Here is a 27820-nt window from a genome sequence, read left to right as displayed (position 1 = left end):
TACAAGATTGATGGACTGAACACATCGACTCCAGGCTGAGGGACTGATTACCTCATTCTCCTCCTCTCCTTACGCCTTCCTCTTTGTATTGGACTGATGAAGCCACTGTGTGGCGAAACGTTTCCTGAATAAAGATTCCCATATGCTGCATAAGTGTCTCAATATTCAAATAAATCGAATTTTATTTCAAACATTCTAGCCCTCCATAATTGCAATGTCAGTATAATTGGATCTCCAGTTCTCTAAAGTTTCAGTCTTTAAAATTGTTGTAGCTACTGAGCACAGTGGAATATTTGAAGACATCCTCATCGCCTCACTGAAGCTTCCCGTCTCGGACTGACACACTCGACTTCCTCATTAATGACCCATCCTATGTGATGGACCATGATTATTATGTTAATGTGGAAGACCTTAACACACAAGGGTTATACAACACCTTTTCTTTGTCCAAGGAAAGGAAAGTAGCTCCAATTCCTTGGACCAGAAGTTATTCACCACCATTCTCGCCACACTGTTATCTAGCACATTGTGATCCTTTTTAGCAAGGTTAAGTTAAATGGTTTAAGTTATTTTTGGAGCAAAATTACGATTTTGGCACTACAGTGCCAGACGCTCCACCCAGTGCCATCGGCTATCACTTCAGAGAATTTGTAACAACGTATATGATTCATCTGCAGTAGCAACACCGCTTCGTTTCCCAGTCTCTAATAAAGACATTAATTATCCTGATAATAGAAAGATTCACTCAGGCAAGAGTGGCCGATAAGCCAAACAGAATCACACGTTTGGTAATTTTCGATTATTTTTCACGATTTATCTTTGCATTTCGTCGCTAACAATTTATTAGACATGACGCTTCTCTGGATATTTTTGGAAGAAAACTTTCAATTGTATATAGGTGGAATAATGTGTCTGCCATTAACAACTAAAGTCACGAAACTTGTATTGTCTTTACCCATTTTGGAATTTTGTGTTAAAGGTACATCTCTCCCGTAACCTCAGCCCTCTACCTGAAGCCTCATTCAATCTCAGAAGCCTAGTAGCTCACTTCCAGTCCAAGAAAGAAGCCTAGTAGCTAAATCTTAACTCAAACTAGTAGCCTAGTAGCTCCCGTTCAACCAAAGCAGGAAAGAAGCCTAGTAGCTCTATCTCAACCTATCCATAAATGCAACAAAGATCAAGGAATACTGACGTATATTTTCAAGAGTGACAGTCTAACCATTTTATTATGTGTTGAACTACTGTATGAGTGCAGCAATAGCCTGAGTAATGTGTTAAGCTACTTAGTGTAACAACAGTCTGGGTAAATTGATGAACCACTGGAATAAAACACATTAATGAATTATAATTTGGTGAAAAATAGAAAATATGCGTTCTAAAATGAAAAAAAAAATTGTTGATGAGGAAGCGCTTCCCAGTTGAAGTTAAATCAAGCGTGATCGAAAGGAAGGGGAGAAGCTCTAATTTCTTGTATAAAGAGCCCACCAACAGCATCAAGGCTCTAACTTTCCTGTCTGCCTGGATGTCATTCCGAAGTTTAACCCCCCGGGACCCAGTATTTGACCAGGCCTCCCGGTGGGCCAGAAACTGATCAACCAGACTGTTGCTGGTCAGGCACTAACTTTAGGTATCTGCTCAGCTACCTCTTGACAGCAACGGATTCTAATGGTAATTTCCTTATGCATGGTGGGAGGCTGTTTTGGGCCCGGACAATGGTTGCGTTTTCTCTTGTACTCATGGCGCCCCTACTTTTCATAGTGGGTATGTTAGGATGTCTGCTTTCGTAGGGAGTGACTTCTTTGTGCAGATTTGACACCAGTTCCTCTAGGATTTTCCAGGTGAAGATTATGCATCTCCCTCCTGATTTCCAGGAAGTACAAGATAAATTTTGTACAATGTATGAAATGATTAAATGACACAGCAAATAAAACAAAAGATCATTCAGAGGCTTTATTAATATTCAAAATTTCATTTTTTGTTTTACTGTTCTTATCTGGGTATGCAGTTGATCTGCCTTTCTTGGAACATTCAAAAGTCTTTACGCTAATGGTTCATATACGTGAAAAATATTAGAGAATATTTAATCTTCCTTTAAATACGAAGAATTTCTAAGCAACATGGATAGACGACGGTGTAAGTTAACAGGTAGTGAGAAAGACAGTGTTTGCAGACAAACTTATATTACGACGGTTCGTCCAGGAGGGAACTCCAATAAGTCGATAAAGTTCAGTTCTGGACGAAAAGTTGTTGCACAGATTTGCCTGCAAACATATCGTCTTTCACATTACCAGGCCATATATGCTAAACAATACTTTAGACGATATAATGACACATTTCAAGATTTTCAAATGAGGACTACTGTAACTATAAAGGAATTTATTCATCTTGACACCTGGTCTATACTATCTCTTAAACTGAGAAATAATGTAGTGATACCGGCAAGATGTGGAAAAAAGACATGTGCTGTTCAGGATATTTATTGGAGGAAACGTTTCGCGACTCGTGGAGAAACAGTGTTCTCTAATAAATGTCCTAACTGTACTATGCAGGATCTCAACGCTACAGTGCCATAATAGTTCTATTGTACCAAGAAAATGAGAGGAGCTGATGTTTGCTCCAACGTTATTGTTCTCTCTGACCTGTACTTGTCAGTGGTGACCTGTACCTTGCTCAGTGGTAACCTGTACCTTGCTCAGTGGTAACCTGTACCTTGCTCAGTGGTAACCTGTACCTTGCTCAGTGTTGACCTGTACCTTGCTCATTGGTGACCTGCACTTTGCTTTGTGAAGACTTGTCAGGTGTGCACTCCGTTCTTAGCTATTGAGATTGTGATGATGGCTTCCCTCGACTACGAGCAGCCATATCTTCAGCTTAAGGCAGAAATAACGGAAGCAAGAAGATAAACTCAACGACTGAAGGGTATGTGCAAGGATTATCCTTGGAACAATGTCGCTGATGATCGGACCAATGAATGGATGTTAGTTGGAACTGAAGAGACGAAGCTGAAGCTGAAGAAGGTCCAGAAGACATCTGTGAAAACCAGCAACCCCATTTCCTTGTTTGCAGACGATTGTCTGAAGACTTCCAGCAAGCAACACTGTTAATGAATCAGCGAAGTATGCTAGTGAGAGCATCCCAGCAAAGGCCATCTCTACAAAGACCGTCGAGAACGTTTTGCACACCGCCAGCCAAGGTAAGAACATCGTTTTAGTTGGGAACAGTCAGGTCAAGTTTATAGATATTGCCTTTTGTCTTACAAGTAGGAAGAGAATGTGTTTTTCAGGAGCTGGGATAAAGGATATTGTTAGCCGTCTAGACGACATCATGAGAGGTAATGGGAGCAATCCTATTATTTGTCTCAGTTCTAGAGGCAACGATGTTGGCAGACGTAAGAATGAGGACCTGATTAGCAGGTATAGGAGAGGAGAGCAACAGAGATTGGGATGTAGGGTGGGATTGTTGTAGATTCGCTGGTACATTGCCGGCCTGGGCCTTTTCCAGGTGGTGACTCGGCCTTGCCTCCCAGTCACGGGAGTGTCTTGAAGGGGTTTGCCAGCTGCACAGTAGTTGGCGATGCGAGGGCGGCTGATGAAGCTGCACAACAGCAGGCAGTGTCAGGAAGGGCCGAGAAAGCGAGCATTACAAGGTCTGATGGAGCCACACCCCAGCTTTAGGCCATGCCAGAGTGCTGGAGAACTTAGCTTCATGGTGACTGGTGGAAGGAAGCTTGCTAGTGGGCGGTAGCATTCTTGATATTCTTAAATTTCGTTCTTCATAGTAATTGACTGCACCAACATCGGAGACATTCATCGTCAAGAGACTCTGCGATGTCCTCGAACATTTCTTCGGTGCTGCCTAGATATTCATGCTCGCCAGTGAACTTGACATTTCCCTCACGGAGTCGAGTGTGAAATTCTTTGCAATGCATAGCTTCACTGTATTGGTCTGTCGTGTAGAACTTACGCCATTCCATTTGGTGTACTTATATGGCGGATGTGGACGGGTTTTTGCTCTTTCCGAGTTGTCTTCTAGATGTGCTGGTGGTTGGGGAGTAGCAGTGCCTGTGGCAGTCATTGATGTGCTGTCACTGGTGGTGTTTGCAGCGGAGGAGGGGGCCGGGGTTGAGGTCTCTGATTAGTTCGTTTTCTTGGTGGAGGAAGCCAGTGGAAGCATCTCATTGGTATGATTCTGAGGCGGCTCGTCACCAGTAAGAGATGGTGGTGGAGCTGCTGCTTGAGAGAGACTTGTAAGTATTGAGACGTTGACGATATTTATGGTGGTCTTGATTATGTCTGAAGAAGGTGGAGACTGGGAATGTAAACACGGCATGTTTAGTCGGAAGAGTTCATTGATGGTGGTGGTGTTGAAAGAACCAGGTATGGCCATATTGTGCATGTGGGCATATATCATACTGTAGAGGATTCTTGTAGATTCATCGGCAAGTATTGGAGGTAATGTGTTGCTGGTGGAGGATGAAGTCTAAATGGCCTTAAATATTTTGGTGGTGTCTGCTTGCAGTTTTGCGATTGCAGCATATGTTGTAGATACTGCAGGTGTTTTCTTTTCTTGTTTTATGTTTTTCTTGAGTATTTCTCTTCTTATTGGGCATTCGGCAGTGGGAGAGTAATGTTCATTCTTGCAGTTTACGCATTTTGGTGGAGCGGTGGTGGAACAAGCCTTGAAGCCATGTCATTCATTGCCGCAGGTCAGACAGATTTTTTTTATCCTAGAGAGGACAATCCTGAGTGGAATGAGAGTAAGAGTAGCAGCAGTAACATTGCATGATGAGGTGGAATCTCTCTGCCTCAGATTATTTTGGGTTGATGTGGAAGTAATAGATTGCCTTGCCCTCGGCGAGAGCTTGGGCAGCCTTGTTGACATCAGTGAAGTTGACCTTTAGCACTGAAGATGCATTGGGTATTTTGGTGATGTGGTCCACAGAGGCCCAAGGGTTCTGGTCTTCTATTGATGTCTTGATTTCTTCTATAAGCTGGATTGTGATAAGTTAGTTCAGCCGTTGGAGGAACGCCGTTCTTTTGGCCCATAAAGCTGGGGAATGATTAACTTTTCAGCTTCAATGTCGTCAGTCCAGACGAAAATGAAAGCTGATTTGAGAATCGCATTGAATTTGACCAGCAACCTGCTGCGAATTATAGATGCAAGTGCCGATTTGGCTGAGTCATTTACTGTCCCACTTCTTGGTTTGATCTTCACACGATTTGAGAAATGCATCGTGGACGAGCATGGAAGACGGTGAATGGGGAGGTAAAACTTTCCCTCTCCAATGGAGCTCGCAGGGATAGGATTTGTGTTGGAAGGGTGGGAGACCTGTGACATGTGGCATTTTGCCAAGGAGAAGAATTGGAAATGAATGGCTCTCCAGAGCAGTTGATGTCAAGTGCTGGCTGAACAAACATTGTAAGGAAAATGCAGCGACATTCATGGACAATTGGGACCTCCAATTGTCCATGAAATGACATGTGCCAAGATGGGGTTCACTTATCGGTTTCCGGGGTGGGGGCACTGGCCATTGCAGTGGATGGAGCTGTTAGATCTTTAAACTAAGCATAGTTAGTGGTATGGGTTTTGGTGGGAAAGCAGTGAGGTATCAGTGTAGCTATAGTGCGAGTTTTAGGGAAACCAGTTATAGGCAGAATGCGGTAATGTTTGTGGTGAATATTAAAGAGCCAGTGACAATAAGTGACAAAAACACTAACAGGGATAATGGAAGAACAGAAATGAGCAAGAAGAGAAAAGAGAGGAGAGGTTTTCTGAATTTATATTATACTAATATACTAAATAGTCGTACTGGTAGAAATAAGATGGACGAGTTGAGATTAGTTGCAAGTGCGGGTAACACTGAGGATCGAGTTCGAGTTGGTTCGCCGGTACTTCCGGCCCGGGTCTTCTCCAGATGGCGACCCGGCGAAACACTGAGGTATTTGCAATACCTGAGACATGGTTTAAAATAAAAAATCGAGATATATCTGTCGAATGTCACATTCAGGGTTTTAAATTGTTTCACGTAGATAGTGTGCCACTCCACCCCCATTCCTTATGTTTCTATGTCCGAGTTCACTTGAATTGTTGCATATAAACGGGAATAAAGTCTGAAATAACACATACTGAGTCTGTCTGGGTAGAATTTTCAGAGGGGCACAAGAAATTGATTTTAGGCGTGATATACCGCCACCCATACTTGGATAGAGACCAAGGAAGACTACTGTGGGAGGAAATTGTTAGGATCACAAGGAACGATAACATAGTAATTCTATGGGACTTCAACTTTAGTCAGATTGATTGGAATTTCTTGACGGAATTTAAAATCTAACGACTTCTTATAGTTCAGGATTGTTTTTTAAAGCAGTATCTTTCAGAACCTACAAAGGGAAATAACCTATTTGACTTTGTGGCAAACCAGGAAACCCTTGTTAATAATATAGAAATTACAGAGGAACTTGCTGCAAGCGACCACAGATCAATTACCTTCAGCATTGAATGAAAGTATGATAGTAGGGATAACTCAGTAGTGGTCCCAGATTTTCGCTTAGTAGAGAGCGCTCTCAGTATGACAGCATTCTAAACTCTATATATATGCTGCCCAAAGAAAATTTATTCCGTATAAAGAAATTAGATCGAGCAGAAATGACTCGAAATGGATGAATAATAAGGTCAAACATCTTTTAGGGCAGAAATAAGTAATTTATAGACGTATCAAACGAGGTGAGGGTCATCTTACGAATCAATATATTCACACTAAGAGGGAGGTTAAAAAGGAGATAAGAAAAGCTAAACGGGACTACAAAATTGAAGTTGCTAGAGATTCGAAAACTAACACAAATGGTTTTCTCCAGGTTTAAAGGGCAAAAATTAGAGAAAAGATAGGTCCCCATAAAAATAACTCCGGGCATCTTACTGACAGGGAGAATGAAATGTGCTCGATTTTTTTTAAATATTTTCTCTCAGTTTTCACACAGGGAGACGCTAACAATATCCCAATAATTAACTTTTATAGTGGGCCTGAAGAAGATAAATATATAATATCACAGTCACTAGGGATATGGTAATCAAACAAGTAGACCGAACTAAAACAAAATAAATCCCCGGGCCCTGAATGAATTTTTTTCAAGGGTTCTTATGGAGTGCAAATTGGAACTGTGTGAACCATTGACAAACATTTATAACATATCTCTTAGAACATGTGTAGTTTCTGATATGTGGAAGATAGCCAATGTAATTCTTACTTTTAAATCACGGGACAAGTCGTTACCGTTATAGTACCGGCCAATATGCCTGACCTCAATTCTTGGTAAATTACTAGTCAGTTACACCTGATATAAGAAATCATCTTGATAAGCACAACTGGGTTAATGATACTCAGCATGGATTCACGAATGGCCGTTCCTGCCTAACTAATTTACTAACTTTTTTCAGTAAAGCTTTTGAGGCTGTTGATCACGATAAAGAATTTGATTGTTTATTTGGATTTTAGTAAGGCCTTTGAAAGAGTACCGCACTAGAGACTGATAAAGAAAGTGGCAGCTCACGGCAATGGGGGAAGAAGTGCTGTCATGGATAGACATGCCTCACCAACAGGAAGTAGCGTGTGTATATAAATGGAGAAAAATCGGTGCGGGGATCTGTAACAAGTGGCGTTCCACAGGGATCAATTTTAGGTCCAATGTTGCTTATAATATATATCAATAACCTTGACGAGAGAATTCCTAATGATATTAGCAAATTCGCTGATGACTCGATGGTAGGATAAAAGATTCAGATGTAGATGTCACGGAACTTCAGGAGGATTTAGACAAACTTAGTGTTCAGAATAGTGGCAGATGCAGTTCTATGTAGATAAATGCAAGGTTTTGAGGCTTGGGAATGTTCATAACCCTAAAATTTATAAGCTACATAATGAAGAACTTAGCCATAGAGAATGCGAAAAGGACTTGAGGAGGTTATGGTAAGACGCAACCTTAAACCAAGACAGCAATGCCTAAGCGAACAGATTACTGGGATTTATATCAAGAAGTGCAAGCAACAGAATTCCAGCGGTTATACTACAGCTTTATACATCATTAGTAAGGCCTCACCTAGATTACTCAGCTCAGTTCCGGTCTCCGTATTACAGAATGGACATAAATTTGTTAGAAAAAGGTAAGAATGACAAAATTAATACATAGCATTAGAAATCTTCCGTATGAGGAAAGATTGAAGTCCCTTAAATTACATTCACTTGTAAAACGAAGAATGAGGGGAGACACGATTGAAGTGTATATGTAGAAGATGGGTTTTAACAAACGGGATGTAAATAAGGTTTTGAGGATATTTTTCCAATAGAGAACCCGCAATAATAGATTCAAATTAGGTAAGTTTAGATTCAGAAAAGATATAGGAAAGTATTGGTTTGGAAATGGGGTAGGTGATGAGTGGAACAGTCTGCCTAGTTGTGTATTTTCAAATTTAAGTTGGACAAATATACGAGTGAGAGGGGTTGGATTTGAGTAGGACTTGCAGATGAGTAAATAAATTTATCAGAGCTTATTGCCTGGGTAGCATTGAAAATGTGTAGGAATATTCTGTTAGTGTGATGGATTTGTGAAGGACGTGCCCAGTATGGGTCAACGGGCCTGCTGTAGTGTTCCTCCTTTTCCATGTTCTTATAACTATATTTATTTTTATTGCATAAGCGTTCCTTTAAAATACAAAATTCTTTACAAACTATTTAAGTCGTCTAAAGTATCTTCTCGACACTTATGCTCTGGGAGTAAGTTTCAAAGTGTTACCATTTTCAGGCCTGAGAATGAGCTCTCCGAGAATGCGTAAGTCCTCTCGGCGGGTGACGCTTTCTACACGGAACTTACGCAGGATGTTGCTCAGCAGGATCTTCTCCTCCATAAGTGCAAACTTCTGACCTAGAAAAAATGTAAGAATATTCATAAATATATGGAAGTTATAAAATCATTATCACACTGTCCCACATGATTCTGGATCAATATTTACCACACACACCTCAGACACAACCATCACGTGACCTCTCCACAGCTTCACCATAGCTCCTGACCTGACCTCACGACTACTTCATTGAATGGGCTAAACGTTATTAATAAGGTTCCTTTAACTCCTTATATGTCTCCTTATCATAGAGGCATAAAGTTATTACAATGAAGATTTCAAAAGGAGGATGGATATATGATGTTCTAGACAACGATGTTCATGATCACAAGTGGACGAAGAATTATCGACAGAGAGCCAAGCCCATGTTCATGGCTGGCTTACACAATAAACCAGAACTGGACCTAAGTTTTTGCATTCTTCTATTGATTCACCTACAGTAGGACCACCCTATGCAACATTTTATTATATTGAAGGCGGAAGCTCTAAACATATAAGGGTCATATAGCAGCTGAGGAACTGGGAATGGAAGGCAGTTAGGTTTGATATAAAGAAACAAAGTATAACTTCAATTTCATGAATCAAAAGCCCTTCACCAGAAGTAAAGAACCCCTCAAGAGGGGGGATATAACTGCTGTGGTTAAATCAAGGGACACAACATGAAATATCTTTCACAGACAAATAATTAATCATGAAATTGTTACAAACATAACAGAAAGCTAAAGCTGTCAGTCATTTAGCTTATATTTGGTAGTACTTTTCCACGAATTATATGCAATGGGCAATTTATTCTCCCAGATTTTAAATAAATCTGAAGAAAAGAATAAAGTCACACTGCTGAATTTACTGGCCAAGGTTAATGTGCAATTTCAGCTCCTCTCAGCCCCACTATAACTAAGAATCATAAAGTTAACATCATGTTAATAAGTCACAATATAAGATTTATGGCATTTTATTGAAACATTTAGTTCCGCAGAGTATTTTTTAGTTCATAAAATCCCTGATGGCCGAAACTTCTCAACAAAATGTCATAAACTACATGTGTCTTATCAACATGCTTGTAGGTGTATAATAACATTAATGTACATCATTGTATTGTATTTTCGTGCTTGATTATATGTCTGAGACAGAACCTGTGATGGACTCACCGATACAGTTCCTGGGTCCAGCGCTGAAAGGAATGTAAGCGTAGGGGTGTCGCTGGCTGACATTCTCCAGTAAAAAGCGATCTGGGTCAAAGACTTCCGGGTTGGGAAACTGTGCTGGGTCACGGTGAAGACAGTAAGTCATCACCATCACAGTGGTGCCAGCTGGGATGCGATAATTATCTGCATAATATTCAGTAGTTAATGCGTGTTGTATTTGTAATGTAAAGGTGTTTATATAATTTAATGTTAATGTATTTCATAGAATACAAAAAAATAATCAAATTACTTTTTTACTGAAAATCTAAAATAAGAAATTATATAATAGCAATATTTTCATGTTGGAAAACAAGCGCTAAACCTGTATGGATCATGCAACACTTCAGTCGTAACAGACACAAAATCTTCTAAGCAGCCAAATGAGCAAAATTCTGATTATTAAAGAGTTACTTAAAATTTCTAAAAAAAAAAAAATGAGTTTTCTCTTTGTTCCAAGCTTTGATGAGGGGAAAAAGATTTTTTGATTAAAGGAAATGGAGCTGCCTCTCCCCATCCTCACATCAAGCCTCATTACCCCATCCCTCATATTTATTTTTCATATGTTAATCGACCCTTACGGGTTTAGCATTTCCCCTACATAGTAACAAAAATAATTTGATTCCTACCAATGACAACCTCCTCTTTGAGGTCTCTGGCCAGGAAAGGCACAGAAGGGAAGAGTCTGAGAGCCTCTTTGATGCAGTTTTCTGTGTACTTCATCTCACGCAGGTCATCCATGGTCACTGGACGCTCTGAGTCACCGAAGATAGACTGCAGCTCCTCATCAACACGGGCCTCCAGAAAGTACATATAAACTTATACTCTTTTTTCTTGTGTGTGTGTGCGTACTCACCTACTTGTATTTACCTAGTTTTGGTTGCAGGGGTCGATTCATAGCTCCTGGCCCCACCTCTTCATTGGCCTCTACTGGGTCACACTCCCTGCACCAAGAACTTTATCATACCTCTGCTTTAAGCTATGTATGGATCCTGCCTCCACTACATTGCTTCCCAAACTATTGCACTTCCTGACTACTCTGTGACTCAAGAAACACTTCCTAACATCTATGTAATTTATCTGTCTCTTCAATTTCCAATTGTGTCCCCTTGTTGTTGTGTCCCATCTCTGGAACATTTTGTCTCTGTCCACCTTGTCAATTCCTCTCAGTATTTTACACGTCGTTATCATGTCCCCCCTATCTCTACTGTCTTCCACTATCGTCAGCTCGATTTCCCTCTCCTCGTAGGACATACCCCTTAGCTCTGGGAATAGTCTTGTTGAAAACCTTTGCACTTTCTCTAGTTTCTTCACGTGCTTGGCTAGATGTGGGTTCCAAACTGGGGCCACATACTCCAATATGGGCCTTACACAGTGTACAGGGTCCTGAACGATTCCTTATTAAGATGGCGGTATGCTGTTCTTATATTTGCTAGGCGCCCATATGTTTCAGGAGTTATTTGGCTGATGTGCGACTCAGATGTTCCTGGTGTTATACTCGCCCAAAGATCTTTTTCCTTGAGTGAGGTTTGTAGTCTGTCCCCCTAGACTGTACTCCGTCTGCGGCCTTCTTTGCCGTTCCACAGTCTTCATGACTTTGCACTTGGTGGGGTTGAACTCCAGGAGCCAGTTGCTGGACCAGGCCTGCAGCTTGTCCAGATCCCCTTGTAGTTCTTCCTGGTCCTCGTCCGATTTAATTTTCATCAAATTCACATCATCTGCAAACAGGGACACTTCGGAGTCTATTCCTCCGTCATGTCGTTCACAAATACCAGAAACAGCACTGGTCCTAGGACTGAACTCTGTGTAACCCCACTCGTCACAGGTGCCCACTCTGTCACCTCGCCGCGTACCATGACTCACTGCTGTCTTCCTGAGAGGTATTCCCTGATTCACTGTAGTGCCTTCACTGTTATCTCTGCTTAGTCATCCAGTTTTTGCACTAATCTCATGTGAGGAACTGTGTTAAACGTCTTCTTAATGTCCAAGAAAATGCAATCTACCCACCCCCTGTGAGGGAAAAGTTCAATAGATAGGAGTAGCGAGGGAATATATAGTAACAATAGTTTCATTGCCGGCTACTTGTTAAGGTAGGGTAAGTCAAGCTCCCGCTATTCCCGCCTTTTTTTCCCCCTCCCCGAAAGCGATAGTTTGCTTGCCAGCTACTTGTTAAGGTAGGGTAAGTCCAGCTCCCGCTATTCCCGCCTTTTCTCCCCCACCCCTAAAGTGATAGTTTGATTGCCGGCTGCTTGTTAACGTAGGGTCAGTCTAGCTCCCACTATCCCTTCCCCTCCCGCTTCCCCCCCCCCCCCCCGAAAGGTGACGTGTGGGGCTCTGGTCAAACAGTAAATCACTCGACTCACAGCTCCCAACACTACTGTAAGTACATGCCTGCCTTGTATTCTAGTGGATTTATTGGTTGAAAGCTTCACTTTGGACCAATAATAAACTTAGTCTTTTCAGCCTTGCTCTAAGTTGACTGTCGTAATAATCATCACGTCTTTTAGGTATTGTACTTATCATGGAGAGTGATTATTTAAGCAGTGGGTAACCTGTCTATCTTTTCAGCTTGGATGACAGAGAGGGTCACCTGTCAATCAACGAGGAGAACTGACGGAGACGGACTAACGTCCTGGAGACGTCCCATATTGGATTTAATTACCTGTGCACCTGTATGAAATTGCAGGACGTAACCCCACATCATTGCAGCGGTAAAGAACCTGCTTTCCTGTCATCGGGATAGAATACTCATGGTGATACTCTGTGAAGAACTAGCCGGTGGTCACCAACACCTGCGACTCCCCTCCCCCCCCCCATCAGCAACGGCTAAGATTTCAACAACACGAAGTGTCACCAACACCAGACACCCCAATATATATATTAGCGTTGAGTTCAAATGTTATTTTATTCATTTCATTTTTCATTTTTCTTTCAAATAGGATATACCTGTCATGTTTTATTGTTTTATGTTTGCTTTAATAAATAATAAAGTGTTTATCTTTGTTAATTATTATTTCGTTTTCTATTCATTAATTTTCCTGAGGAGGAGCCAGCTTTGGTAATACTGTCTGAAGTTATTACAGAGCTGAGTAAGCCTTCACAAGTGGCGACCTTGCCAGGATCAACTCTACTGAATCAAGATTCAACTCCATCTCGAATCTACCATTGGAACTTCAACGCCGCATACCACAGACGGTTACCACCAGCCATGAGTAATCATTCTCTATGGTAGGACTACGGTACAGGTATTTAAAAGATTTGGTGATTGTTATAGTCTCAATTTATTGTAAGTCAAGTCAGGCAGGATATAATAGTTAATTCTGCCACCTTTCTTGTGAGCTTGAAACACTTTGGAGGATTAGACTCTAGGGACCCGAGATTTTCCAGTGACAATTTGTTTCATTGAGCTCTTTATTATATCAAGGGAACTGTCATAGGGCACTCTTGATTTGTTGGTGAGAAGATTGGATGGTCAAGTGACCCCATTCTACTTACTGTTTGCTCGGAGCCGGCATAGAACCCTTCGTTTTCATTAATACATATTGTTTAATTGAAGCAGGGATCGAGCCCTCTGGTTTATTTACAGTTTGAGTGGAGCAGGAATTGAACCCTCCGTTTTCTTTAATACCCGTTTCATTTCCCCTGATAGTTTAAGTTATTCTTGCAAGTATGGATGAATACCAGTTTTGGATGAATGCTGGAAGTAAGTTAGGAATAACAGGGAAAAATTTAGAATCTTTCATTAGTGCTAAGATCCAGGAAAGACTTGAAAGAGAGAGAATTGAGAGAGAAGAGAGACAGAAAGGGAAAGACAGGAGGAAAAGGAGAGAGAGAGAGAATCGAAAGAGAAGAGAAAAAGGAGAGAGAGAGAATTGAGAGAGAAATCCAAGAAAGACAGAAAGAGAGAGAGAAGACAAAAAGGAGCGTGATAGACTTGATCGTGAGGAGAGAGCTAGAGTACGTGAGGAACAAGATAAGATATGTGAGGAACAGGTTAAATTAAGGGAACTTGAGGAAAGAGCAAAGGACAGAGAATATGAGTTAAGGGAGAGAGAAAAGGATCGCAAGCTCGAACAAACTCGCCTTGAATTAGAGAATAAGAAGTTAACTTTCTCACAACAGCAATTAGATGAAGGAGTAATGGAACAACGTGCAGCTAGTGCACATATTCCAACACCTAATTTACCTCCCTTCACAGAGGGGGAAGACATAACTTCATACATTATCAGGTTTGAAAATACCGCTACCCTCTGTGAATGGCCTGCTGACACCTGGGCTACCAGGTTAGGAATGTTATTTTCTGGTACAGCTTTGAATATCTATGCAACTTTGTCGCAGGATATCATATGTAATTATAACCTACTGAAGAAGGCAATCCTTAAAGCATATCAAAAAACCACTAATTCTTACAGGAAAGATTTCAGGTATGCCACCTTACAGCCTGGCCAGAACTTTCAACAGTTACAGGTAACACTCTTTCGTTTGTTCGACTTTTGGATAGAGAGTTCAGGAATTGATCACAGTTATGAATCTCTTAGAGACTTCATGGTTGCTGACCAGTTCCTGACAGCTCTTCCTCACCAGATACGAACATTCATTAGAGAACGTAACCTGATTAAAGCTGAGGAAGTTGCTGAGGCTGCTGACCTGTATGCTGAGGCTCACAATTCCTATAAAGACCTAAAGGGATCGAACCCTAAGGGCAAGGGTTCATCAGACCTTAAGAAATCAAAGCCTCTAGTGGAAAGTAAAATGACTTCTTTTATTCCTGTTTGTCATTTGTGTGGTGTTAAGGGACATAAACGTCCAGATTGTCCTTCTAAGAAGGTCCAAAAAGTTGGAAGATGTTTTAAAGACTGTAATGACCAAGCACCCTTCTGTTCAGGAACAGTTAATGGACTTAATGTATCTACCATTTTACGAGACACTGGATGCACATGTATAGTCATTTCTGATAAGCTGTTCCCTAATCTTAAAGAAACTCATTCCTCTGCTATACTTTCAGACTACTTGGGCCGTACAGACACTTTTCCTACCATCCGTTGTTACATTAGGTCTAAATGGTTCACAGGTTGGTCTGAAGCCGTACTAGCTCCCATCACTTCTTGCTCCGTACTAATAGGTAATGTAAAAGGTGCCATTCTTCCTTCTGAGGTTGACCTTTCATCACCAAAGATGGACATAAGTGTTTCAGATCCTCTTCCTGTAGAGTCAGAGAAGCCCCTCGAAAGTTCAGATGAGACAATGTCTCGTGAGATTCATGTGGGATTAAAAACCAGTGATGCTACTCTCGAAAGCGAGGTAGTAGGATCACCGGTTCACTTGTTAGATGAAAGTGAAGATATCACCTCCGATACCATAAATGTCTTGACTAGGGCTCAGACTAAAGCCCAGGCTTCTCCTACTGTCCATCCTTTGATTTTCCCTGACTTCAAGCCTTTAGATATATCAAAGGACTCTTTTGTCAATTTACAACGTAATTGCCCTTCTCTTCAGAATTGCCATAATGCCGCTAAACAAAATCAAGTTATCCAAAGGAAAAACTTTTCATATAAATTTGAATATATAAAAGGTATCTTGTACAAGTCAGTATTCAAATTAAATTCAGATGAGATAGACTATTCCATCTTAGTTGTTCCAAGTCAATGCAGAGAGACTGTTCTTAAAATGGCTCATGACCTGCCAGTGGCCGGACATTTCTCGCATCGTAAAACCTTAAATAAAATTAGGGAAACCTATTTTTGGCCAAAAATGTCCTCAGATGTCACTACCTATTGTAGATCGTGTAAAGTTTGCCAACTGTCATCCTCCCGAGGTACCAGGCGAGTACCTATGGTCAAAATGCCTATCTTTACGGTACCGTTTGAAAGAGTAGCTATTGACATCGTTGGTCCTTTATCTCCACTTTCATCTGGGGGACATAGATATATATTAACATTAGTTGATTATGCTTCGAGTTTCCCTGAAGCCGTTCCCTTAAAGACCATAACTACTACAGAGGTGGCTGAAGCCCTTTTGTCCATCTTCTCCAGAGTGGGCATCCCTAGAGAAATTTTGTCTGACCGTGGGACACAATTCACATCTGACTTAATGCAACATCTCTACCAACTTCTGGGAGTGAAGCCTCTCTTCACAACACCCTATCATCCCAGCTGTAATGGGAGGATTGAGCGCCAGCATTCGATTCTCAAGTCCATTTTAAGGAAACTTTGCTCCCTTAAACCTAAGGAGTGGCATCGTTACCTACCCTGTGCTTTGTTTGCCATGAGGGAAGTTCCCAGTGACTCTTTGGGGTTTTCACCTTTTGAACTTCTCTATGGTAGACAGGCCAGAGGTCCATTGTCCATCCTTCATGACTTATGGACTAATGAGGAGGTAAATGCTGAGGTTCAGTCTTCTTACCAGTTTCTCCTTGACCTTAGATCCAAACTTGAGGAGACCTCTGACATAGTTTCGAAAAACTTAAGCTTGTCAATGGACCAATACAAAACCTATTTTGATTCCAAAAGTCAGAGGAGAAGTTTTAAAGTAGGGGATGAAGTTCTTGTACTTTTGCCTATCAAGTCAAATAAATTATTAGTAGCATGGAAAGGTCCATATAAAGTATTAAAAATTTGTGGGAAAGTTGACTACCTCATAGAAGTCAAGGGGAAACCTAAGCTTTATCATATCAACATCCTTAAGAAATATTACCGAAGAAATTCGGTTAACTGCCTTAATAACTTTGACTTAGTTTTTCCACACGAACTTGATACGTCAACTGAAGAATGTAAGGTGTGCGTAATTGACACCTCTAACTTAGACTATGATGAAGAACTACATGACTTGGTGACTCTTGACCACTCGGGCGCAACCAACATTAATATTAATGAATCTTTGGATGACCATAAGAGACATGAACTACTTCAATGTGTGAGTAACTTTTCAGACGTCTTTACTGATATTCCAGGTGTTACCTCCACGGTAGTCCATAAGATTGACTTAGTGACGGACAATCCTATCAAACGAAAATTATACCCAGTTCCAGTTCACCTTAGGGATGCATTTGACCGAGAGGTAGACAAATTATTAAAACTAAAGATCATTGAACCTTCAGTATCTTCATATTGTTCACCAGTAGTCATGGTTAAGAAGGAGGATAATTCATATAGACTTGCTATTGACTTCAGAGGCCTTAATGCTATAACTCGGTGGGATGCTGAGCCTATGCCCTTAATAGATAGCGATCTACACAAATTTTATGACGCTTCCTTCTTTTCAGAGATTGATATTGCACAGGCATATCATCAAGTAATGTTAGATCCTTCTTCTAAGCAGTACACCGCTTTTCCTACACACCAAGGACTGATGCAATATAGAACTATGCCCTTCGGTTTGGTAACTGCCTGTGCTACCTACGTGAGACTGATGAGAAAGGTCTTGGGTAATATGCCAAATGTTTCAGTTTATTTTGATAACATTTACGTAATGACATCTACGTGGGGCGAACATATCCAAACATTAACATCAGTTTTGCGTAGGTTACGCTCACATGGCCTCACTGCCAAGCCGAAGAAATGCTTCCTTGGGTATAACAAAATTAGATATCTTGGACTGATACTTTCTAATAACTCTCTGCAGCCTCTCCCCAGTAAGATCAAAGCTTTATTAGAATTTAAATTCCCAAAAACCAAGAAGCTCATGCGTAGCTTTCTTGGTTCTGTAAATTTTTATGCACGGTTTATCCCGAACCTTACTGATCTTACAGGCATCTTATCCGACTTCCTTAAAAAGTCTGTGAAGGAACCTCTTGAACTTTCCGACGTAGCTCGGGAAAAGTTTAATGAGATTAAAAGCATCTTTTCGAAAGACCCTATACTTAAGATTCCAGATATTAATAAAACATTTTGTTTAAGAACTGATGCCTCCAATACTGGCTTAGGTGCGGTGCTACTACAATACCATGATGGTACTCCCTTCCCTGTATGCTTCCTAAGCCGGAAACTCCTTCCCGCAGAAACGAGATACTCCACCATAGAAAAGGAATGTTTAGCCCTTGTGTGGGGTATCTCCAAACTTAAATTTTATTTGCTGGGAAAAGAATTCATTTTAGAAACGGACCACAAACCTTTGATATACCTAGAAACTTTTAAGGGAACCAACAGTCGCCTCTTGAGGTGGACATTGGCACTCCAGGCTTTTAAGTTCCATATTGTGTATATCAATGGTTCATCCAATTATTTCTCTGACTGGTTAAGTCGTGACAGTCAGTAGAAGATTTCTTGCCTTACGCGACTTCCACATGTTAGAACTTTTTCCTCGCCTATTCTTCTTATACTCCTTGACTATAAGTCTTGGTATGGGGGAGTGTGAGGGAAAAGTTCAATAGATAGGAGTAGCGAGGGAATATATAGTAACAATAGTTTCATTGCCGGCTACTTGTTAAGGTAGGGTTAGTCAAGCTCATTGCCGCCTTTTTTTCGCCCTACTTGCCGGCTTAAGGTAGGGTAAGTCCAGCTCCCACTATTCCCGCCTTTTCTCCCCCACCCCTAAAGTGATAGTTTGATTGCCGGCTGCTTGTTAACGTAGGGTCAGTCTAGCTCCCACTATCCCTTCCCCTTCTCCCCCCCCCCCCCCGAAAGGTGACGTGTGGGGCTCTGGTCAAACAGTAAATCACTCGACTCACAGCTCCCAACACTACTGTAAGTACATGCCTGCCTTGTATTCTAGTGGATTTATTGGTTGAAAGCTTCACTTTGGACCAATAATAAACTTAGTCTTTTCAGCCTTGCTCTAAGTTGACTGTTGTAATAATCACCACGTCTTTTAGGTATTGTACTTATCATGGAGAGTGATTATTTAAGCAGTGGGTAACCTGTCTATCTTTTCAGCTTGGATGACAGAGAGGGTCACCTGTCAATCAACGAGGAGAACTGACGGAGACGGACTAACGTCCTGGAGACGTCCCATATTGGATTTAATTACCTGTGCACCTGTATGAAATTGCAGGACGTAACCCCACATCATTGCAGCGGTAAAGAACCTGCTTTCCTGTCATCGGGATAGAATACTCACGGCGATACTCTGTGAAGAACTAGCCGGTGGTGGTCACCAACACCTGCGACCCCCTCCCCCCCACATCAGCAACGGCTAAGATTTCAACAACACGAAGTGTCACCAACACCAGACACCCCAATATATATATTAGCGTTGAGTTCAAATGTTATTTTATTCATTTCATTTTTCATTTTTCTTTCAAATAGGATATACCTGTCATGTTTTATTGTTTTATGTTTGCTTTAATAAATAATAAAGTGTTTATCTTTGTTAATTATTATTTCGTTTTCTATTCATTAATTTTCCTGAGGAGGAGCCAGCTTTGGTAATACTGTCTGAAGTTATTACAGAGCTGAGTAAGCCTTCACAATGTACAAGTGGAGGGAGAAGCAGGAAGGCCAGGACGAATGAAGCCAAACTACAAGAAAGGGGACTACACAGGAATGAGGAACTTCCTGAACGGGGTTCAGTGGGACAGAGAACTGGCAGGGAAGCCAGTTAATGAGATGATGGAATATGTAGCAACAAAATGCAAGGAGGCTGAGGAGAGGTTTGTACCCAAGGGTAACAGGAATAATGAAAAAGCCAGGATGAGCCCATGGTTTACCCAAAGGTGCAGGGAGGCAAAAACCAAGTGTGCTAGGGAATGGAAGAAATATAGAAGGCAAAGGACCCAGGAGAATAAGGAGAGCAGTCGTAGAGCCAGAAACGAATATGCACAGATAAGAAGGGAGGCCCAAAGACAATATGAAAATGACATAGCAGCGAAAGCCAAATCTGACCCGAAACTGTTGTACAGCCACATCAGGAGGAAAACAACAGTCAAGGACCAGGTAATCAGGCTAAGGAAGGAAGGAGGAGAGACAACAAGAAATGACCGTGAAGTATGTGAGAAACTCAACAAGAGATTCAAAGAAGTGTTCACAGAGGAGACAGAAGGGGCTCCAGAAAGACGGAGAGGTGGGGCACACCAACATGTGCTGGACACAGTGCACACAACCGAGGAAGAAGTGAAGAGGCTTCTGAGTGAGCTAGATACCTCAAAGGCAATGGGGCCAGATAACATCTCCCCATGGGTATTGAGACAGGGAGCAGAGGCGCTATGTGTACCCCTAACAACAATATTCAATACATCTATCGAAACAGGGAGATTGCCTGAGGCATGGAAGACAGCAAATGTAGTCCCAATCTTTAAAAAAGCAGACAGACATGAAGCATTAAACTACAGACCAGTGTCACTGACATGTATAGTATGCAAAATCATGGAGAAGATTATCAGGAGAAGAGTGGTGGAACACCTAGAAAGGAACGATCTCATCAACAGCAGCCAACATGGTTTCAGGGACGGGAAATCCTGTGTCACAAACCTACTGGAGTTCTATGACATGGTGACAGCAGTAAGACAAGAGAGAGAGGGGTGGGTGGATTGCATTTTCTTGGACTGCAAGAAGGCGTTTAACACAGTTCCACACAAGAGATTGGTGCAAAAACTGGAGGACCAAGCAGGGATAACAGGGAAGGCACTACAATGGATCAGGGAATACTTGTCAGGAAGACAGCAGCGAGTCATGGTACGTGGCGAGGTGTCAGAGTGGGCACCTGTGAACAGCGGGGTCCCACAGGGGTCAGTCCTAGGACCAGTGCTGTTTCTGGTATTTGTGAACGACATGACGGAAGGAATAGACTCTGAGGTGTCCCTGTTTGCAGATGACGTGAAGTTGATGAGAAGAATTCACTCGATCGAAGACCAGGCAGAACTACAAAGGGATCTGGACAGGCTGCAGACCTGGTCCAGCAATTGGCTCCTGGAGTTCAATCCCACCAAGTGCAAAGTCATGAAGATTGGGGAAGGGCAAAGAAGACCGCAGACGGAGTACAGTCTAGGGGGCCAGAGACTACAAACCTCACTCAAGGAAAAAGATCTTGGGGTGAGTATAACACCAGGCACATCTCCTGAAGCGCACATCAACCAAATAACTGCTGCAGCATATGGGCGCCTAGCAAACCTCAGAACAGCATTCCGACATCTTAATAAGGAATCATTCAGGACCCTGTACACCGTGTACGTTAGGCCCACATTGGAGTATGCGGCACCAGTTTGGAACCCACACCTAGCCAAGCACGTAAAGAAACTAGAGAAAGTGCAAAGGTTTGCAACAAGACTAGTCCCAGAGCTAAGAGGTATGTCCTACGAGGAGAGGTTAAGGGAAATCAACCTGACGACACTGGAGGACAGGAGAGATAGGGGGGACATGATAACGACATACAAAATACTGAGAGGAATTGACAAGGTGGACAAAGACAGGATGTTCCAGAGATTGGACACAGTAACAAGGGGACACAGTTGGAAGCTGAAGACACAGATAAATCACAGGGATGTTAGGAAGTATTTCTTCAGCCACAGAGTAGTCAGTAAGTGGAATAGTTTGGGAAGCGATGTAGTGGAGGCAGGATCCATACATAGCTTTAAGCAGAGGTATGATAAAGCTCACGGCTCAGGGAGAGTGACCTAGTAGCGATCAGTGAAGAGGCGGGGCCAGGAGCTCGGACTCGACCCCCGCAACCTCAACTAGGTGAGTACAACTAGGTGAGTACACACACACACACACACACACACACACACACACACACACATAATCTCCAGCAAACTCGTCATCCACATAGCTCTAACTAATAAATCAGACAGATTTAGTTAGGTCGTTGAGATGCATTATTAACAAAACACAGATACTGTAGAGAGTGAGAGGTCATTACCTGGATCTCTGGGTAACAACCAATCAAATAGAGAGACCAGTTGATAGCAGCAGCTGTAGTGTCGTGACCTTCAAACATAAATGTATCAACCTCCTCACGAAGGTCATCATCAGAGAGCGTAGTTTGTTGCTCTGAGTACTCCAACAACAGGTCCAAGAATGCCAAGCGCTTCTTCTTTCCTGAATTTGAGAGAACAAATAACGCTTATCAGAAGCTAAAGTATATGTGCCTTAAACATCAGTCTTCTCCTCTTAATGAAGAGCTTCCTTTAATTTAAATATTTTAGTCGTAATTCACAAATGTTTCCCTCCAAGAAAGATCTACAGCTACAGGTAAAGAGTAATATTCATTACTGCAAGACATCATTATTCAAGATTTCTAATACAATATGGATGTAATAAAGAGAATATTATGCAACAACTTAAATAAAATTATACTGCATTATGGTCACACCCTATTGTCCAGTCTTTCCATTAATTCTGACGAGACAACCATCCCAACACTGAACAATCTTGCACAACGAACACCACTTGCCAACCTTACTTTACGTTGCCCTTCCAACATACCATCAAATATCTAAATACAGAATATTTCATCTTCATCAGACTTATCTGTTACTTGACCTACTATAAACATAATATATTTTAGTGTAAGATGAATTTATATATTTTAAGCTTCTTCGTTCGTAATGTAAATCTCCTGTAAATCAAGATTATATACACGTAGAAGTGTATATTTCTCGGTGTATATATGCTCACAGTTTACTGAAATTCCTGATTTAGTCCCTTTCCAGGAAGGTGCCTTGATGCTGGTGAAAGGAACTTGCTAGGAATGATCCTCCATTTCCTTGGATCAATGGCGCTCTACGTTCAGTGCAAATTGAGCAGTTATCCCATGAATGTAATATTATAATAAATATAATAAAAATTATCCCTGCTTTTAAAGATTATTTATGCTTTACTGGTGGAGTATAGATGACATGCACTCTCCGTAACCTCTTGTAGTCAATATATTTATAATTAAACCATTAAATCAATCAACCAACGTACCAATTACATCCTCTTTGTCGGATGCTGCATCCTTCTTGTGTTTCATCTCCAGGTATTCTTTACGCCTGCTTCTGATAGTATCATAAGAGAACTTATGCAGGATTTTAAGACAGGCATCATGCTCCTTGGCGTACCCAGAGAGCCTAAAGAGTATCTTAGGCTGCAGCCAAGGTCGTACCTGACGCAGCTGAATTATTGCACCAATCCTACGTGAAAGTGTAAATATTAAATTAGAATATATCGTGAAAGTAACAAATTGTGAAAGTAATACTCTGACCAAATTATCGTCCTCTAAATTGCAAGGACACCAGTTCGAACCCCAGTACCTCTAACACAAAGTATGTTTATTTACATATCATTAATTCCAATTAATTTAAAAAATTATGGGGCCTGGTCCCAGACCGAGCCGCGAGGGGCGTTGACCCCCGAAACCCTCTCCAGGTAAACCTCAGAAAAAAAAGAAAAAAGCGGACTCACCATTATTAAATAAAACATTAGAAAGAAGATTTTTGCCTACACAATAAATTTTTCATATCTAGACAAACCCACTTCAGATAAATGTTTTATCATTAAATTATTATAGTATCAACAAGTCGTCGTAAATTAACACAAACCTAAATTTTGGTTCTGCATAACAAAGGCAACGATAACTTATACATAAAGTTTTATGAATGCTCTTCACTGAACAAACAATTTAATAAAATAAGAACAGATTGAAATTATTCTGTTTTTTATTTGCTAGGACAACTATTATAGAATACAAGTTCGAATAATAAACAAATCATTCAGTAAGATACATTGTATTAATAAATGTTGAACTGCTGGCAAAGATAAGATAAACTATCAATGGTTGATTTAATGTGATGTTTGTTCACTTCATCAGTAATTAAATAGAATGGCAATGTTACCTGTACACTGCCAGTGTTACTTACCTGTACACTGCCAGTGTTACTTACCTGTACACTGCCAGTGTTACTTACCTGTACACTGCCAGTGTTACCTGTACACTGCCAGTGTTACTTACCTGTACACTGCCAGTGTTACTTACCTGTACACTGCCAGTGTTACTTACCTGTACACTGCCAGTGTTACCTGTACACTGCCAGTGTTACTTACCTGTACACTGCCAGTGTTACCTGTACACTGCCAGTGTTACCTGTACACTACCAGTGTTACCTGTACACTGCCAGTGTTACTTACCTGTCCACTGCCAGTGTTACCTGTCCACTACCAGTGTTACCTGTCCACTGCCAGTGTTACCTGTACACTGCCAGTGTTACCTGTACACTGCCAGTGTTACTTACCTGTCCACTGCCAGTGTTACCTGTACACTGCCAGTGTTACCTGTACACTGCCAGTGTTACCTGTACACTGCCAGTGTTACTTACCTGTCCACTGCCAGTGTTACTTACCTATCCACTGCCAGTGTTACCTGTCCACTGCCAGTGTTACTTACCTGTCCACTACCAGTGTTACTTACCTGTCCACTGCCAGTGTTACTTACCTGAACACTGTCAGTGTTACCTGTCCACTGCCAGTTTTATTTACCTGTCCACTGCCAGTGTTACCTGTGCACTATCAGTGTTACCTGTACACTACCAGTGTTACCTGTACACTGCCAGTGTTACTTACCTGTAGACTGCCAGTGTTACCTGTCCACTGCCAGTGTTACTTACCTGTACACTGCCAGTGTTACCTGTACACTACCAGTGTTACCTGTACACTACCAGTGTTACCTGTACACTGCTAGTGTTACCTGTACACTGCCGTTGTTACTTACCTGTACACTGCCAGTGTTACTTACCTGTACACTACCTACCAGTGTTACTTACCTGTCAGTGTTACTGCCAGTGTTACCTGTACACTGTACCCTGTACACTGCCAGTGTTACCTGTACACTGCCAGTGTTACCTGTACACTACCAGTGTTACCTGTACACTGCCAGTGTTACTTACCTGTCCACTGCCAGTGTTACCTGTCCACTGCCAGTGTTACTTACCTGTCCACTACCAGTGTTACTTACCTGTCCACTGCCAGTGTTACCTGTACACTGCCAGTGTTACTTCTGTACACTGCCAGTGTTACTTACCTGTACACTGCCAGTGTTACCTGTACACTGCCAGTGTTACCTGTACACTGCCAGTGTTACTTACCTGTACACTACCAGTGTTACCTGTACACTGCCAGTGTTACTTACCTGTACACTACCAGTGTTACCTGTGCACTGCCAGTGTTACCTGTAAACTGTCAGTGTTACTGTACACTGCCAGTGTTACTTGCCTGTACACTGCCAGTGTTACCTCTACACTACCATTGTTACTTACCTGTACATTGCCAATGTTACTTACCTGTACACTACCAGTGTTACTTACCTGTACATTGCCAGTGTTACTTACCTATACACTGCCATTGTTACTTACCTGTACACTGCCTTGACATAATCTGAGTCGCTATTATCCTGAGCATTTATGTTACATCCCATAGCAGTCTCTGTAAGACAAAAAACAACAGTCTAATACAGGACAAGACAGTAAACATAACTTACAAGTGTACACTGTTTAACAAGTCCCAAATGAACCTTAATTCCTCTGTGTTCCTTACCAGTGTTCTCATATGTTCGTGAATGCCTAGTATCGATTTTTGCACAGAAAAGTATCTTTTGCTAGAGCAAGCCAGGCAGTAACCGCATGTGCATTGCGGGTGTGTGCAGTTTTCCGTGTGTTCCTATGTATGTTCTGATCCCAGATGTGTGTGTAGACCACAGTGTGGTCTACATTGGTAACACCCTCATGTTACATGTCACAGCATTGTAACCGTTTTACAACTGACACTAGTCAGTCCAGGCATCAGATTATGAGGATCTGAGCTCTCAAGTACAGAAAACTGAGTCATACTTAATATGACTACCCATTGAGACTCATTTTGCTCCCCCTCCTGACCGTCAGAGTGCAGTTATGTGTAGAAAACCAGTCTGAGGATGCTTAGACTAACCTCTACTATGATTCCAACTGTTGAGAGGATGACATTGTCACGCTGCAGCAGCCCTGTCGGCAGGCAACTGTCTGATTCGTGTCACAGCTTCAGTGAGCAGCCTGCACAAAGTATGAGGTCACTTTGACTGCTAGCCTGCTCACTCTAGTTAGAGTGTATGCTGCAATGACTCCCTCACCTGAGTCATCTCTGCTATGACTCACCACTCTCGCCGGCAGTGACAGCCCCAGTTACAGTACCAGTCGAGAAATGTCTTCCTGAGTTCCTTGCCAGATGAAGTTCTGTCTAGTTGCCGAGTATGATGATGCCTCACTCGAGGGCACCAGCAGGTTCTGCCCCAGGTTGAGTAAACTTTGCAGCGACTACTCCACAATAACTGCTACACCTTTCCAAAGGAGAGACCGTACCCTCTTGCATCATAGCTCAGCTGCAGCGACATCTCCTGTGTTGCAGTATCTGTCCAGATACAGGAAGGCGTGCAGTAATGACCGACCGCCGAGGCTCACTGCCTTGGACTACGATATTTAGCACCCCGTTCCCTTTTCTTCTTTCCTCCCTGTAGGAAGTTTTTTTTTCCATGTCCACATGTATATATATGTTTTTATTGTGCTCTGTGCCCTGTCCCTGAGAGGGGCCGAGTTTTTCTTTTTAGTCAATCATGGTCGAGGACGACCATGGGTAGGTTTGTGTTGGGTTCATATTTCGCAGCACTATGTTGCTGACACCTAGTGGCATAGGCCAACCAAGCTCAGCTTGCACCACGTTTACCCTGCCTCATTGTGGCAGCCGACAGCACTCAGGCAAGAACACTACCCCGTCACTCTCTCATGGGCTTGGTCTTCCTTGGCCAGGGCACTTAGCACACTGCCTGTACACCAAGAACCCAAATAAAGTAACAAGCCTCTGAAGCTTTATTGATCCCCGGCTTGCACATTCTCAAATCAATTGTAACAGAACATTGTTTTTGAGAGACCCCACCTTAGCAGAATTCTTTGAATTCTGGTTATGGGAGTAATATTTGAGTGTGAAGTAGACGCTACTCACACCACCATCTTTCTTCTTTAAATTGCCAGCCAGTGCCTGCAAGCACCTAGATCATCCAGCTGCTTTTTTTCCTGTGCATCAACACCATGATACCATTAGTGTGCTGTATGTCGTGACTACTGGACATTCTAATTGATACTATACCTGGAGTATACCTGGAGAGGGTTTCGGAGGCCAACGGCCCCGCAGCCCGGTTTGTGACCAGGACTCATGGTGGATCTGGGCCTGATTATCCAGGCTATTACTGTTGGCCGCACACAACCAAAAATACGAACCACAGTCCGGCTGCTCAGGTACATACTTTAGATGCCTTTCCAGCGCCTTCTTGAAGACAGCCAGGGGTCTATTAGTAATCCCCATTATGTATGCTGGGAGGCAGTTGAACAGTCTTGGGCCCCTCACACTTACTGTGTTGTCTCTTATCGTGCTAGTGGCTTCCCAGATTTTCATTGGGGGAGATGTTGAATCGTCTGCCGAGTTTTTTGTTTTCATTGGGAGTGATGTTCGTGTGCAAGTTTAGTATTAATCTCTTTATAATGTTCCAAGTGCATATAATCATGTATCTCTCCTGCCTGCATTCTAGGGAGTATATGTTGAGGAACTTCAAGCATTCCCAGTAATTGAGGTATTTTATCGCAGTTATTTGTGCCATGAAGGTTCTCTGTACACTTTCTAGGTCAGCAATTTCACCTGCCTTGGATGGTGCTGTAAGTGTGCATCAATATTCCAGCCTAGATTGAACAAGCGACCTGAAGAGTGTCATCATATTCTTCGTATCCATACTTTTGAAGGTTCTCATTATTCATCTTGTCATTTTTCTAGCAGATGCGATTCCACAATGTTGCGGTCTTTGAAGGTGAGATCCTCTGA

The 27820-nt window shown here is 41.9% G+C and overlaps 1 protein-coding gene across 1 annotated transcript in view; it reads right to left on the bottom strand.

Annotated features, from left to right (window-relative positions):
• Positions 1-1937: 1937 nt before the first annotated feature.
• Positions 1938-27820, bottom strand: part of LOC128695983 (cytochrome P450 4c3-like) — a 53423-nt gene continuing 27540 nt past the window's right edge. The window contains exons 4-9 of the mRNA XM_070092828.1: positions 25336-25405; positions 22916-23121; positions 21867-22045; positions 10706-10874; positions 10044-10223; positions 1938-8915 (exon numbers count right to left, since the gene is read on the bottom strand). Coding sequence (XP_069948929.1) covers positions 8755-8915; positions 10044-10223; positions 10706-10874; positions 21867-22045; positions 22916-23121; positions 25336-25405 — 965 coding nt within the window. The 3' untranslated portion in view covers positions 1938-8754. The remainder of the gene's footprint in view (positions 8916-10043; positions 10224-10705; positions 10875-21866; positions 22046-22915; positions 23122-25335; positions 25406-27820) is intronic.

The sequence above is a fragment of the Cherax quadricarinatus genome, chromosome 41 (assembly GCF_038502225.1).
Source record: "Cherax quadricarinatus isolate ZL_2023a chromosome 41, ASM3850222v1, whole genome shotgun sequence".
Lineage (NCBI taxonomy): Eukaryota > Metazoa > Arthropoda > Malacostraca > Decapoda > Parastacidae > Cherax > Cherax quadricarinatus.
This window is presented reverse-complemented; position numbering and strand designations above follow the sequence as displayed.